This window comes from Odocoileus virginianus, chromosome 32 (genome assembly GCF_023699985.2).
Source record: "Odocoileus virginianus isolate 20LAN1187 ecotype Illinois chromosome 32, Ovbor_1.2, whole genome shotgun sequence".
In the NCBI taxonomy this organism is placed as follows: Eukaryota; Metazoa; Chordata; class Mammalia; order Artiodactyla; family Cervidae; genus Odocoileus; species Odocoileus virginianus.
The window spans coordinates 1,899,601-1,913,436 of record NC_069705.1 but is presented as its reverse complement, the minus strand read 5'-3'; the positions used below and the strand labels follow the sequence as shown (position 1 = coordinate 1,913,436).

General features: G+C 43.5%; 1 protein-coding gene across 1 annotated transcript in view; it reads left to right on the top strand.

Moving 5' to 3' along the window:
* Positions 1–5,904, top strand: part of KAT6A (lysine acetyltransferase 6A) — a 102,890-nt gene extending 96,986 nt beyond the window's left edge. Inside the window, exon 17 of the mRNA XM_070459736.1 lies at positions 487–5,904. Within this exon, the coding sequence (XP_070315837.1) occupies positions 487–3,134 (2,648 nt within the window). The 3' untranslated portion in view covers positions 3,135–5,904. The remainder of the gene's footprint in view (positions 1–486) is intronic.
* The last annotated feature ends 7,932 nt before the right edge of the window (positions 5,905–13,836 follow it).

The window sequence follows — 13,836 nt, the reverse complement described above, 5'->3', positions numbered from 1 at the left end:
TTGGCTCATGATATTACCTGAAGTAATGATTTTGTAGAAACTTAAGAAAACCAAAGCATAATATACATGGGGGTGGGGGGTGGGGTGGGATAAGTGAGATGATATGTAACTTACATGGTAAAGACAGCTTGTCGCAAGTAGCTGTGAAAACTACTAGCATTTGTGTCCTTTAAATCTTATCTCCATTTTTTAAATGATGATACTGAGTCTTAGGGTAACTTCCCAAAGATGTGCAGTTGGCTTTGATGATGCACTTGAACCTAGTGAGTGGACCAGAATTCTTTTCCTTGTTCTGCCAGTTCACTGTGTGACTTCAGAGGGTATCATGAAATAGGTTTTTTCTTTAGATTCTTAACTTAAAAATGAAGATAGTCAGGAGTTTGGTGTGATAATAAAATCATTTCTGTTGTACCTGTGGGCTCAGAAAAAGGCACTAGAAAATACAAGATCCTATAATTTATTTTATTTTTTATCCTTCCTGTGCAGACACTCCAGTCCTAAAGCCAGTGTCTCTCTTGAGAAAATGTGATATGAAGGACGCTCCACTTGAGCCAGATACATCCACGCCTATGAAGAAGAAGAAGGGATGGCCCAAGGGCAAGAGCCGCAAACCGGTTCACTGGAAGAAGAGACCTGGGCGCAAGCCAGGCTTTAAGCTGAGTCGGGAGATGGTGCCGGTGTCTGCTCAAGAGTCAATCGTTGAGCCCATCGTCCCCCTTCCTAAAGCGGGACGTAAATCCAAAATGGAAGAGAGCGAAGAAACTGTTGAACCAAAAGAAGACTTGCAGTTAACAGAGGAAAGGAAGGAAGACGAGGAGCTGCCCCTGGAAGCGGAGGAGGCCGAGGAAGGGGAGGAGGAGGACACCACCAGCAGTGATGTTAGGGCGGCCTCTCCCCCCGACGCCAGCAGCCCTGAGGCCGAAGCCAAGGAGCCCGAGGCCAGCGAGGAGGAGGAGAAGCCCCGCGTCCCGGCAGAGCAGCGGCCGACGGAGGAGGCGCCACAGGAGCTGGCCAGGCGGGAGCCTGAGGAGGAGGAGGACACGGCCGCGGAGACCAACCAGAGCGAAGACCACGATGCGGATGACGAGGACGACGGCCACCTGGAGCCCGCCAAGAAGGAGGAGGAGCTGGGGCAGCCGCCGGCGCGGGAGGGCGTCAAGGAGGAGCCTGGCGGCCGGGAGGCTTTTTTAGATCCTAACGTGCAGGGCAGCGGGGAGAACCCGAAAGACAAGGAGGAACCGGAGCCGGATTCCGAGGAGGAGCAGACGTCCCACGACGCGTCTGTGGTGTCAGAGCACATGCCGGGCTCTGAGGACGACCACGAGGAGGACTCGCGCTCGAAGGAAGAGCTGCTGGAGCTGAAGGAGGAGGAGGAGATCCCGCATAGCGAGCTGGACCTGGAGACGGTGCAGGCCGTGCAGTCCCTGACACAGGAGGAGCGCGGCGAGCACGAGGGCGCCTACCAGGACTGTGAGGAGACGCTGGCCGCCTGCCAGACGCTGCAGAGCTACACGCAGGCCGACGAGGACCCGCCGCTGGCCCTGGTGGAGGACTGCCATGCCTCGGAGCACAACAGCCCGCTGTCCTCCGTCCAGTCCCACCCCAGCCAGTCTGTGCGCTCGGTCAGCAGCCCCAGCGTGCCCGCCCTCGAAGGGGGCTACACCCAGATCAGCCCGGAGCAAGGATCCCTGTCCGCCCCGTCTATGCAGAACATGGAGACCAGCCCCATGATGGACGTGCCTTCCGTATCTGACCACTCCCAGCAGGTGGTGGACAGCGGCTTCAGTGACCTGGGCAGCATCGAGAGCACCACGGAGAACTACGAGAACCCCAGCAGCTATGACTCCACCATGGGCGGCAGCATCTGTGGGAACAACTCTTCCCAGAGCAGCTGCTCCTACGGCCTGTCGTCCTCCAGCAGCCTCACCCAGAACAGCTGCGTGGTCACCCAGCAGATGGCCGGCATGGGCGGCGGCTGCAGCTTGATGCCGCAAAGCAGCGTCCCGCCCGCCGCCAACTGCGGCATCAAGTCCCCGCAGAGCTGCGCCGTCGAGAGGCCTCCCAGCACGCAGCAGCCACCACCGGCCCAGCCGTCGCAACAGCCTCCACCGCCACAGCCTCAGCCGCCAGCCCCGCCCCCGCCGCCGGCCCAGCCACCGCCCCCACCCCCACCGCCGCCCCAGCAGCCTCAGCCGCCGCCCCCGCCCCAGCAGCAGCCCCCGCTGTCGCAGTGCAGCATGAACAACAGCTTCACTCCGGCGCCCATGATTATGGAGATCCCCGAGTCCGGCAGCGCGGGGAACATCAGCATCTACGAGCGGATCCCCGGGGACTTTGGGGCCGGCAGCTACTCCCAGCCGTCGGCCACCTTCAGTCTGGCCAAGTTGCAGCAGCTGACCAACACCATTATGGACCCCCATGCCATATCTTATAGCCATTCTCCTGCTGTGACTTCCTATGCAACCAATGTTTCTCTGTCCAACACGGGGCTGGCTCAGCTGGCCCCATCGCATCCCTTAGCGGGGACCGCTCAAGCACAAGCCACCATGACGCCGCCCCCGAACCTGGCCTCCACCACCATGAACCTCACGTCCCCTCTGCTGCAGTGCAACATGTCTGCCACCAACATTGGCATTCCCCACACGCAGAGGCTGCAAGGGCAGATGCCCGTCAAGGGGCACATCTCCATCCGCTCCAAGTCGGCGCCCCTGCCCTCCGCGACGGCTCACCAGCAGCAGCTGTACGGCCGCAGCCCGCCCGCGGTCGCCATGCAGGCCGGCCCGCGCGCCTTGGCTGTGCAGCGAGGCATGAACGTGGGGGTGAACTTGATGCCCACCCCTGCCTATAATGTCAATTCCATGAATATGAACACCCTGAACGCCATGAACAGCTACCGAATGACCCAGCCCATGATGAACAGCAGCTACCACAGTAACCCAGCCTACATGAACCAGACAGCACAGTATCCTATGCAGATGCAGATGGGGGTGATGGGGGGCCAGGCCTACCCCCAGCAGCCTATGCAGCCGAGCCCGCACGGAAACGTGATGTACACGGGCCCCTCCCATCACAGCTACATGAATGCGGCGGGCGTGCCCAAGCAGTCGCTCAACGGACCTTACATGAGAAGATGAGCAAGACGGACTTGCAGTTCAGAACCTAAATATATATAAATAAAGGAACCTTTTATACTGACAAACCAGAGAAAAATGGACCTTTTTTCCAGTTAAAATATTGCTGTAGATTTAGAGGAATTTTTCTTTGGTTTATTTTATTTTTTAGAAAACCTGGTCTTTTTTGGGGGGTTCATTTTGTTCTGGGTTTTGGTTTTCTTCACAATCTTGAACATTTTACAATAGAACTCATCTAAAAACGGATTTGGGGATAGGGGAAACATGCACAGAAATCTTTTCATAATTAAAAAGAGCCTTACTTTCTTTACACGCCACATGGACAGAATTTGTGTAAAAGTGAATTATCTTTATTTTATTTTAAATTGTATGTTTCCCCTCAAGTGTTTGCAGCTCCCAGTGTCGTCATTTTTAAATGTTACATATACATCTCGAGGGTTAGCCAGACCCTTTTCCTCCACACCCAGCCTTTCATTCCCTACTTCATTCCAGCAGGAGGCACTTATGGGAGACTCGGATGGGGACATGGAGAACAACCCAAGCTCCTTAAACTTATTATTATTGTTAATATTATTATTATTATTATTAATAAAGCGAGGCAGGAAAATGCTTCTCCTCCTAAAATCCCCTCCACTCCTACACATACACACACGTGCACACACACACCTCTCGAAACCTTTCCCCAAGAATGTTTCTTTATAGATGGACTTCATCGAAATGTTTGTTTTTCTTAGATCAAGTGTAATATAATTTTTTAAAAACTACTCCCACTCAGCACTCAGAGACACAAAATACTGTAAGTCTCAATTAACAGCAGAATCTCAGAGGAAAGCTGTTTGCAATCCTGATCCAGCCTTGGAGGAATAGATGGTCAGTTAACAATCAAAAGAGGAACGTAACCTCTTGTTTTTTTTTAACCACCTGGTAATCAGCCATACGCACATAATTCCACGCAGCCTCTTGATTTTAGTACATACCTTGAGACTCTTAAGGGTCTCGATTCTCGAGCCTTCCTGACTCTGATGAAAGTGAGCAGCAGACCCCGGTGATTAGGCGATGAGCCTCTGACATCCTCATCCGAAGGGTTGGCGGGTGATTACACTGTCAGTGACTTGAGAAATACTAACCTTTGACACTGTTTACTTCGTGTTGGGAGAGATGACGCAGATAGCGTGTTGTGAGGGAGACCATGGTGTGAGTCTTATAGCTACTTCAGTGATAACATACCTCTAGTTTTTCTTCGTCTTTGAAATCCTGAGTCCCCTCCCCTGTGAATCGGGATGCATGGCCCCTCCCCCGGGAGAGGCTGAGAAGAAGAGAGATCGACCAACCACCAGCATAGTCGGGCAGATCTAGACAGCAGGGTTTTAGCAGGCTCCTATGTTACTCCCAACTTCATTCTCTTTTCTCTTGTGCAGCCAGTTTGCCCATTCTCTTCTTGTCACTTGCTCCAGGGATAGGTAAAAAAAAAAAAAATACATATATATATATAAAAGTATATATATGTGTATATATATATACATATATATGTTCCATCATTAGAAGATGGACACTATTATACCACTTGGTATGTGCAGTCAAATATCCAAAAGGGGGAAGAACTGCTTAAAGAAATACCTGTAAGCATTAAATTCTCTCCTTTATTTGTACATTTTATATAGATAAATTTTTGAAGTAACAAATTAGGCATTAAATTTTTTCGAATGCACAGGTTTGTTGGGTTTTTTTTAATATATATACATATGTACACTTTAATTGACTTTCTCAATTAAACGTGTTAGGTAGGTCAAGGCAGAATTCCACCTCTTGGCCGCTGTCTGAGCATTCTGAGCATGTGCAAGGCTGAGTAGGACCCAGTCTCTGTATATACCGGTCCGGTGCCCAGTCCTCTCTGTAGAACGCACCCTTGTGCTGCCCTCTGCCGAGTCTTCAGCGCTTTCATTGCTTCCTGGTTGGGGCGGGGACGGGGTGGGCGGGGAGGGAGGTGTCTTGGGAGGAGGGTGGGTCAGGGCAGAAGGAGAAGCTGTTGAACGAGGGCCGTGAATTCAGTTTCTGTTGGTTTGCGGTTGTGTTTGGTTTTGTTTCTTTTAAAAAAACAAAAACAAAAAAAACCAATTTTCAATCGGGCAGCTCCCTTTTTCCACAAGCCTTTTTGTGACTTTAGAACTATTGTAGAGAAAATGTTCTTTTCTATATTATAAAAGAAATTATCCAACACAGTAATATTGGTACCTGTCATTTTTTCACTTCTGTTTAAAAAAAAAAATGTATTTTTAGCAAGATAACTTGGGTAATCTTCTAAAAAAAGAAATTTAAAAAACTCACTGTTAGTGACTTTGATGCCTTTTAAAATAAGAGCTTTTTCATTTCATTCCATCTTTAAAATTTTTTATCTTTGTTGTAGAATATTAAAAACTATTTTAAGAAAGATAAAAATTCTCTTTAAAGAGATCTCTAGAGTGTGTGAATAGAGCTCCAGATGCCTCTAAAAGCCGCATGTACAAATGAAGCTAAGTCTATTCCTGTCTGTTTATATTTGCTTTTCCTGTTTTGTAACCTCTTTGTACTTTGTTCATGGTGACTTGTAAGCTACGGGGAAGGGGTGCCTAGATGCCTTCGTACTTCTCCATGTCACGCGCTCCTGGGCCAGCCGGCCTCCTTCCTCTCCTGTATGTAATATCACTTTTTTTTCCCCCTTTCTAGCAAGTACTTTCAAAAGAACTCTGTACATTTTAACATTAAAAAAAAATAAATTATGTTGAGCCATTTTGGATGTCTGTCTTGCATGTGGAATTTTTCTCCAAAGTGCTTCCAATTCTCCAATTCTTTTTCTACACACACACTCAGGAATATTAGCTTTTTCACACGCCTCTTCAGCTAGCAAGTATAAGTGTATGACCTTTGCTTTGAAATTTCAGTTTTGATTCAAATAACGTGTTTCAGTTCCAAGAATATAGATAGTTTTCCCTTTTCCAAAAAAAATGGAATTATAACCTCACTTTGGTGGGTTTTTTTTTGAGGGGGGGCACCTATTTGAAAAACTTTTAAAGGGATTGTAATTCATCCAACCGAAAAAAAGAAAAAAAGACATACAATCTCAGAAACAAGTAGCTCCCAGACTTTGAACAAAGCAGTGTTTTTTCTCTTCTTAGTTGACCTGATTGTGTAATCTAGGAAGGTTTGCCAGAAATCCGGGTCGTAAACATCAGTCATTTTTTAAAAATATTTTCTGAGTTACTGTTCTCGCTTCTCATCTAAGAATTTTGGGTATAAGGCAGATTCCAGAATCAGATTTGGCTTTGGGAGACTGACAGCTGTTTGGAGTAGGGAGGTGAGACAGATTCAGGTTTCCTGCCCTCCTAACTTGATCTGATGCCCTTTGCCGCTGAGTTAGGAGTTTAGGAAGTGAACGTTAATCATGTTCATAGCAAACATTTGTTCTACACTTTGTGCCATGGGAGTTTTAGGCTGTGTCATCTCCAGAAAAATAAATGTGTTTTTCTTTCTCCCCCTGATTTGCTTGCTTCAGTAGTCACCGCTTGGAGCCGAGGTTGTCACTGCACTATGCAGTTAGTAGTGAATTGTCTCAAAAACATATACTGTCTTTGCTACTGCAAACTCCCTGCTTTAAGTGATTGCAGCATGCAACAATTCTGATATTTTTACCAAGAAGATAGTGACCAAATAGGCTTCTTTTGAGTGTGAGCGACCCCCACTGCCTATTACGTGTAAAACGGGAGTAATTCCCGGTGTAGCCAGCTCCCAAGTGATCAGGTGAGGAGGGCCTCTCTCTCTCCTTGGCCATCTGGCCTTTTCACTCTCAGCAGGCAGGTGAGGGAGAAGAGAGACCACACCCTCGACGACTGTGTGTGGCTGAGCGCCTTGGTCCGTTCCTAGAGAAGCTGCTGCTGCTGCGCCTTCCCTTCCTCGGGTTCCAGGAACCCTCGTCCCACGCAGTCTCCCTGAGCATCCGAGGGGGACCGGCCCCTATGTCGTGTGGGGACAGCCGCGTGTCCTGACGGAGCGTCGGAGGGACAGCTCCAGCTCCTCCGGTGAGAATTGACTGTTTCAGGGTCTCCCTGGGACACCCTGCAGGGCGTGGTGTCTTGTGTCGTCCTCTTGGTTTTTCATAAAGATGACAATGGGAAAGCATGGTGAAAAGCGAAAAAACTGATTGTTGTTGGCCCTGTCGTTGGCCCCGCAGGGGAAACACAGGCGGTGGCGGTGGGGAGGAGCTCCATACTCTTCATGTAACTTACATCTAAAAATTCAAGCGACACATTCTGTATGTGAGCTCAAGACCCTGCACAGTGACGTTTATATTGTCAAATGTCTAATTATTGAGCGTGGGCATCCAATTAAAAGCCAAAAACCCCCAAACAAAACCCGGCTCATCTGTTAATAAATTTCTGTTAAGGGGCAGGTTGGGTTTGTTATGAGTTGGTGTGATTACCTAACTCAGCCCAGATCCATGGATTTGCTTTGCAGACTGACAGCTACAAATTGGGCTAAACTGCTCCTTGATACATCAATGAGGAGCCTAAAGACTGGTATGCATATTACATAGAGACCTCAGAAAGGCGGCAGGTGTAACTTCTGCCTGAAATAAGGGAAGCCATGGAGTATGGTGGGCTTTGGCTTTCTGAACTCTTAAAACAGGAGAAAGACATAGGGAATTGTTATCCTGCAGCTGTTGTGAATAAACTTTTTGAGAATGAAAGATACATTCTTGTTAGCAAGAAGAAAATGTTCTAACATTTAACTCTATATTAACAGACATTTCTGAAAGCCTCATTTAAGTGACATAAAAAAAAGTTAAACGTTCTCTAGGGTGACATGTTCATTTTTAACCACTTTTAGTCTATACACACACAGAGAGCAAGCAAAGGCAAGCAGGTGAACTGAGATAAGCGCATTGGCTGTGCCTACACCAGAGAACTACAGCTGGGACGCCCCGGGGTTTCTATGAATATGTGTCATAAAACTTACATCTGGTTAATGCCTCGAGACCAGCCATTCAGATCACCTTTCAAGTTATTTACATTGGCCTTAAAGAGATTTTGGAGCCTCAGAATCTTCTATTTTTGAAAATGTCATTTAAAGCCCTTCAGCTGTTTTCCTAAGTTCAAAGTCTCTTGTGAACAAAGTAAAAAAAATATTGGTACACAAAACCTCTTTGCTAGGACCGAGGCTCTGCCACATGTACAGGCAAGCTCTAATTGTTTCATTGATGTATTCCATTTAATAACATTGGTTGATTTCATTTTCTTTTTCAAAGAAAGTAGAAAAAGCAGCTGTAGTCAATTATGTCAAAAGGACTGAATTTGATAGTTTTCCAGAGAAAGTGAGAGCAGTTGTGTGTTGACTAGGAGACAGTGACAAAGGCTTTGCTAGAGGCAAGGACCTCTTGCAAAAATGGAATAATTACACAATTTTAAAAAAAAAGATTGTCCAGCTCCTGTTTAAGGGGAAAAAAAATAGAATTGACTAGAATCCCTAACTTGGCATCCCTGAGAGTTTTTTTTTCTTAATATATGTATAGTATTGATGTATTGTTCACTTACAATGTTTCAGGGGCATAGCAAGGTGATCCAGTTGTACATATACACATACATTATTTTTTAAATTATTGTCCATTATAGTTTTTTTTTTTTTACAAGATACTGACTACAGTAAACCTTTGTTGCTTGCTGCATAATCTATTTTGTCCTTAGTGGAAGGAAAGTCTTGAATCTGAAACTGGATAGTATGAAACATTGGAAGAACAACTGTGGAAGGCCGAGAAAGAAATTCTATTAGAATCACCAAGGAAAACAAAGCCAAACCAATCGCAGCCAGCCGCTACAGCCTATCCTGGTTATTTCTCTGGGGCTCCAAAGTATTTTATTCTCTTTTGTGTGATTGTGAATGGGCTCATTTCCTTGGTTTATCTTTCTGATAGTTAGTGTACAGAAATGGAACAGATTTCTATACATTTTGTTTCCTGCAGCCTTACTGAATTCATTGATGAACTCTCGTGTTAGTAGTTTTCTGGTGGCATCTTTAGGGTTTTCATGTCATTTGTAAACAGTGACAGTTTTACTTCTTTTCCAATTCGGATTCCTTGTATTTCTTTTTCTTGTCTGCTTGCTGCAGCTAGGACTTCCAACACTATGTTGAATAAAAGTGGTGAGTGGGCACCCTTGTCTTGTTCCTGATTCCCTGAGAGGGAATGCTTTCAGCTTTTCGCTGTTGAGAATGATGTTAACTGTGGGTTTGTTTTATATATATATATATAACTTTAATGTTGAAATATGTTCCCTCTATGCCCACTTTTTGGAGAGTTTTAATCATAAATGGATATTAAATGTTACCAGAGACTTTTACTGCAGTTTCTGAGATGATTGTATAGCTTTTATTCTTTGTCAATGTGGTGTATCACATTGATATGATATGGAAAAATCCTTGCATCCCTGGGTTAAATCTTGATCATGGTGTATGATCCTTTTAATGTATTGTGGGTTTGGTTTGCTAGTACTTTGCTGAGGATTTTTGCATCTATGTTCATCATTGATATTGGCCTATAATTTTCTTTTCCTGTCATATCTTTGTCTGGTTTTGGTATCAGGATAATGCTGGCCTCATAGAATGAGTTTGGAAGTATTCCTTTCTCTGTAATTTTTTGGAGTAGTTTGAGAAGGATAGGCTTTAACTCTTCGCCAAATGTTTGATAGAATTCACCTGTGAAGCCATCTGGTCCAATCTTTGTTGGGAGTTCTAAAACTACTGACTAAATTTCATTACTGGTAATTGGTCTGTTCATATTTTCTGTTTCTTCCTGGTTCAATCTTGGGAAATTGTACTTTTCTAAGAAGTTGTCCAGGAGAAGGCAATGGCAACCCACTCCAGTACTCTTGCCTGGAAAATCACATGGACGGAGGAGACTGGTAGTCCGTGGGGTCGCTGAGTCGGACATGACTGAGCGACTTCACTTTCACTTTTGACTTTCATGCATTGGAGAAGGAAATGGCAACGCACTCCAGTGTTCTTGCCTGGAGAATCCCAGGGATGGGGGAGCCTGGTGGGCTGCCGTCTATTGGGTCTCGCAGAGTCAGACACGACTGAAGTGACTTAGCAGCAGCAAGAAGCTGTCCATTTCTTCTAAGTTGTCCATTTTATTGGTATATAACTGCTCATAGTCTCCTACGATCCTTTGTATCTCTGTGGTGCTTGTAACTTCTTTTTTATTTCTGACTTTATTGACTCAGATCCTTTCCTTTTTTTTCTTGATAAATCTGGCTAAAACTTTATCAATTTGGTTTATCTTTTCAAAAAACAAGCTTTTAGTTTCATTGATTATTTTCTCTCTTTCATTTATTTCCTCACCTTTATGATTTCTTTCCTTCTACTAACTTTTCTACTAACTTTTCCTTCGACTAACTTTTCCTTCTACTGTATATTGTCACCCTGTTTATTTAACTTACATGCAGAGTACATCATGAGAAACGCTGGGCTGGAGGAAGCACAAGCTGGAATCAAGATTGCCAGGAGAAATATCAATAACCTCAGATACGCAGATGACATCACCCTTATGGCAGAAAGTGAAGAGGAACTAAAAAGCCTCTTGATGAAAGTGAAAGAGGAGAGTGAAAAAGTTGGCTTAAAGCTCAACATTCAGGAAACTAAGATCATGGCATCCGGTCCCATCAGTTCATGGGAAATAGATGGGGAAACAGTGGAAACAGTGTCCGACTTTATTTTTCTGGGCTCCAAATTTACTGCAGATGGTGACTGCAGCCATGAAATTAAAAGACGCTTACTCCTTGGAAGGAAAGTGATGACCAACCTAGATAGCATATTAAAAAGCAGAGACATTACTTTGCCAACAAAGGTCTGTCTAGTCAAGGCTATGGTTTTTCCAGTGGTCATGTATGGACATGAGAGTTGGACTGTGAAGAAAGCTGAGTGCCGAAGAATTGATGCTTTTGAACTATGGTGTTGGAGAATACTCTTGAGAGTCCCTTGGACTGCAAGGAGATCCAACCAGTCCATCCTAAAGGGAATCAGTCCTGGGTGTTCTTTGGAAGGACTGATGCTGAAGCTGAAACTCCAGTACTTTGGCCACCTCATGTGAAGAGTTGACTCATTGGAAAAGACCCTGATGCTGGGAGGGATTGGGGGCAGGAGGAGAAGGGGACAACAGAGGATGAGATGGCTGGATGGCATCACCAACTCGATGGACATGAGTTTGAGTAAACTCCAGGAGTTGGTGATGGACAGGGAGGCCTGGTGTGCTGCGATTCATGGGGTCGCAAAGAGTGGGACATGTCTGAGCAACTGAACTGAACTGAACTTTCCTTCTACTAACTTCTACTAATTTTAAGTTTTGTTTGTTCTTTCTCTAGTTGCTTTAGGTGTAGGATTAAGTTGTTTATTTGAGACTTTTCTTGTTTCCTGAGGTAGGATCGTATCGCTATAAACTTCCCTTTTAACATTGCTTTTGCTGTGTCCCGATAGATTTTGTTGTGTTTTTGTTTTCGTTTGTCTCCAGGTATTTTTCTATAATTCCCTCTTTGATTTCTTCAGTGATCCATTTGCCTCTTTAGTAGCATATTGTTCAGCCTCCATTGTGTGTTTGTATTTTTTGCAGCTGTTTCTTATAGTTGATTTCTAATCTCATTGCCCTTTTACTTTCTTAACCATCTTTTGATGAACAGGGTTTTTCCTTTATGGACAGTGCTTTTTTCTGCCTGGATTAAGAAATCTTTTCCTACCCTGAGATTATAATATTATTCTCTGTAATTTATAATAGCCTCCTTGTTTTGCCTACATAGTTAATTTTTTAATGTATCTGAAGTTGATGTTTGTTCAAAACCAAGGTAGGGGACCAGTTTCATTTTCTTCCTGTATGATACACAGTTTTAACACCACTCTGCCTCCACCACCTCTCTAAATCAAATATCCATGTATGTGTAGACCTCACTCAGTTCAGTTCAGTCTCTCAGTCGTGTCTGACTCTGCGACCCCATGGACTGCAGCACGCCAGGCTTCCCTGTCCATCACCAACTCCCAGAGCTTCCTCGGGCTTATGTCCATTGAGTCGGTGATGCCATCTAACCATCTCTTCTTCTGTTGTCCCCTTCTCCTCCTGCCCTCAATCTTTCCCAGCATCAGGGTCTTTTCCAATGAGTCAGTTCTTTGCATCAGGTGGCCAAAGGATTGGAGTTTCAGCTTCAACATCAGTCCTTGCAATGAATATTCAGGACTTATTCCCTTTAGGATGGACTGGTTGGATCTTCTTACAGTCCAAGGGACTCTCAAAAGTCTTCTCCAACACCACGGTTCAAAAGCATCAGTTCGAAAGCACCACAGTTCAAAATATATCAATGTATACATCTATGTCTGGACTATTTATCCTGTCTCACTGATCTCCTATATCCATCCTGTGTCAGTCATTTTAGTCTTAAGATAAGCCTTGATATTAAGTAAAGCAAGTCCTCTTAACTTGTTTTTCTTCTTCTTCAGGAATGACCTACCCTTCTAGGTCTTTTGTCTGCCCATATATTTTTAAAATTAGCTTATTGGATTCCTTAAAAAGTCCTAATAACATTTTACTATGGTTGGATTGACCCTTAAAAAAAGTCAGTTTGACAAAAGTTGACATCGTCACGGCACTGACTATTGCATTCATTTAACATAATGCATTTGTTTGATTTCTTTAAAAAAAAATTTAATTGATTTTTTGTATAGATGTTCTGTACTTTGTTATTTTATTCTTGTATATTTAATATTTTAGAAATATTAACTTTTAAAATTTTCTTATATGTTTATTTTTGGTATATAAAAATTTCAGTGATTTTGTATTTTGCCCTTGTATCCAGTAACTTTTTAAAATTCACCTAGTAATTCTAATAATTTATCTACAGATTCTTGGACTATTCACCTATTTTGTCATATTATCTCTACAATGAGAGTTTTATTTCTTATTTCCAATTTTTATGACTTTTTCCTTTCTCAGGACTCATAGCACTGTGTTTGTCCTTCAGGGCAATGTTAAAAGTAGGCATATCCTTTGTCAGATGAAAGAAGTTCATTTAGTCCCTAGTTTTTTAAAAAGAGTTTTTATCATAAATGTATGTTAAATATTATCAAATGCTTTTTCTGCATCTATTGAGAATTGATAGGATAATTTTTCTCCTATAATCTGTCAATGTGGCCAAAATATTGATGCTTTCCTAATGTTAAACCAGTATTTAGGAAAACAAACTAAGTAGTATGTGGGTAAATCTAAATGATTATATACACATATCATTAAAATGAAAAATGACAATTTCACATAAGTTAGAGGATAAAAAAAAGTCTTTCCTAAACATTTTTTGGCAAAAAAAACACCCTAAAGATCTCCTTAAAATTCTATTATGTGCTGTTGATAAGAGAAACAGCAAGAACATAAGGATGACCCAAATTTTTAAATAAAAAAATAGGTATGTCAGGAAATTATGTAGGAAAGCTACTGTAGCTATATTAACATGAGATAAAATAGAATTTAAAGCGAAAGGGGTTACTAAAAGAGGACTGCTTAATAATGGTAAAGTTTTAATTCACCACTAACATATAAAAATTCTACGTACATATATACACTTATTGTCATGAGTCCAAAAGCAAATATGGCAAAACTATGAAAAGAAATTTTTAAAAAATCTACAGTCATAGTGAGAGATTTCTT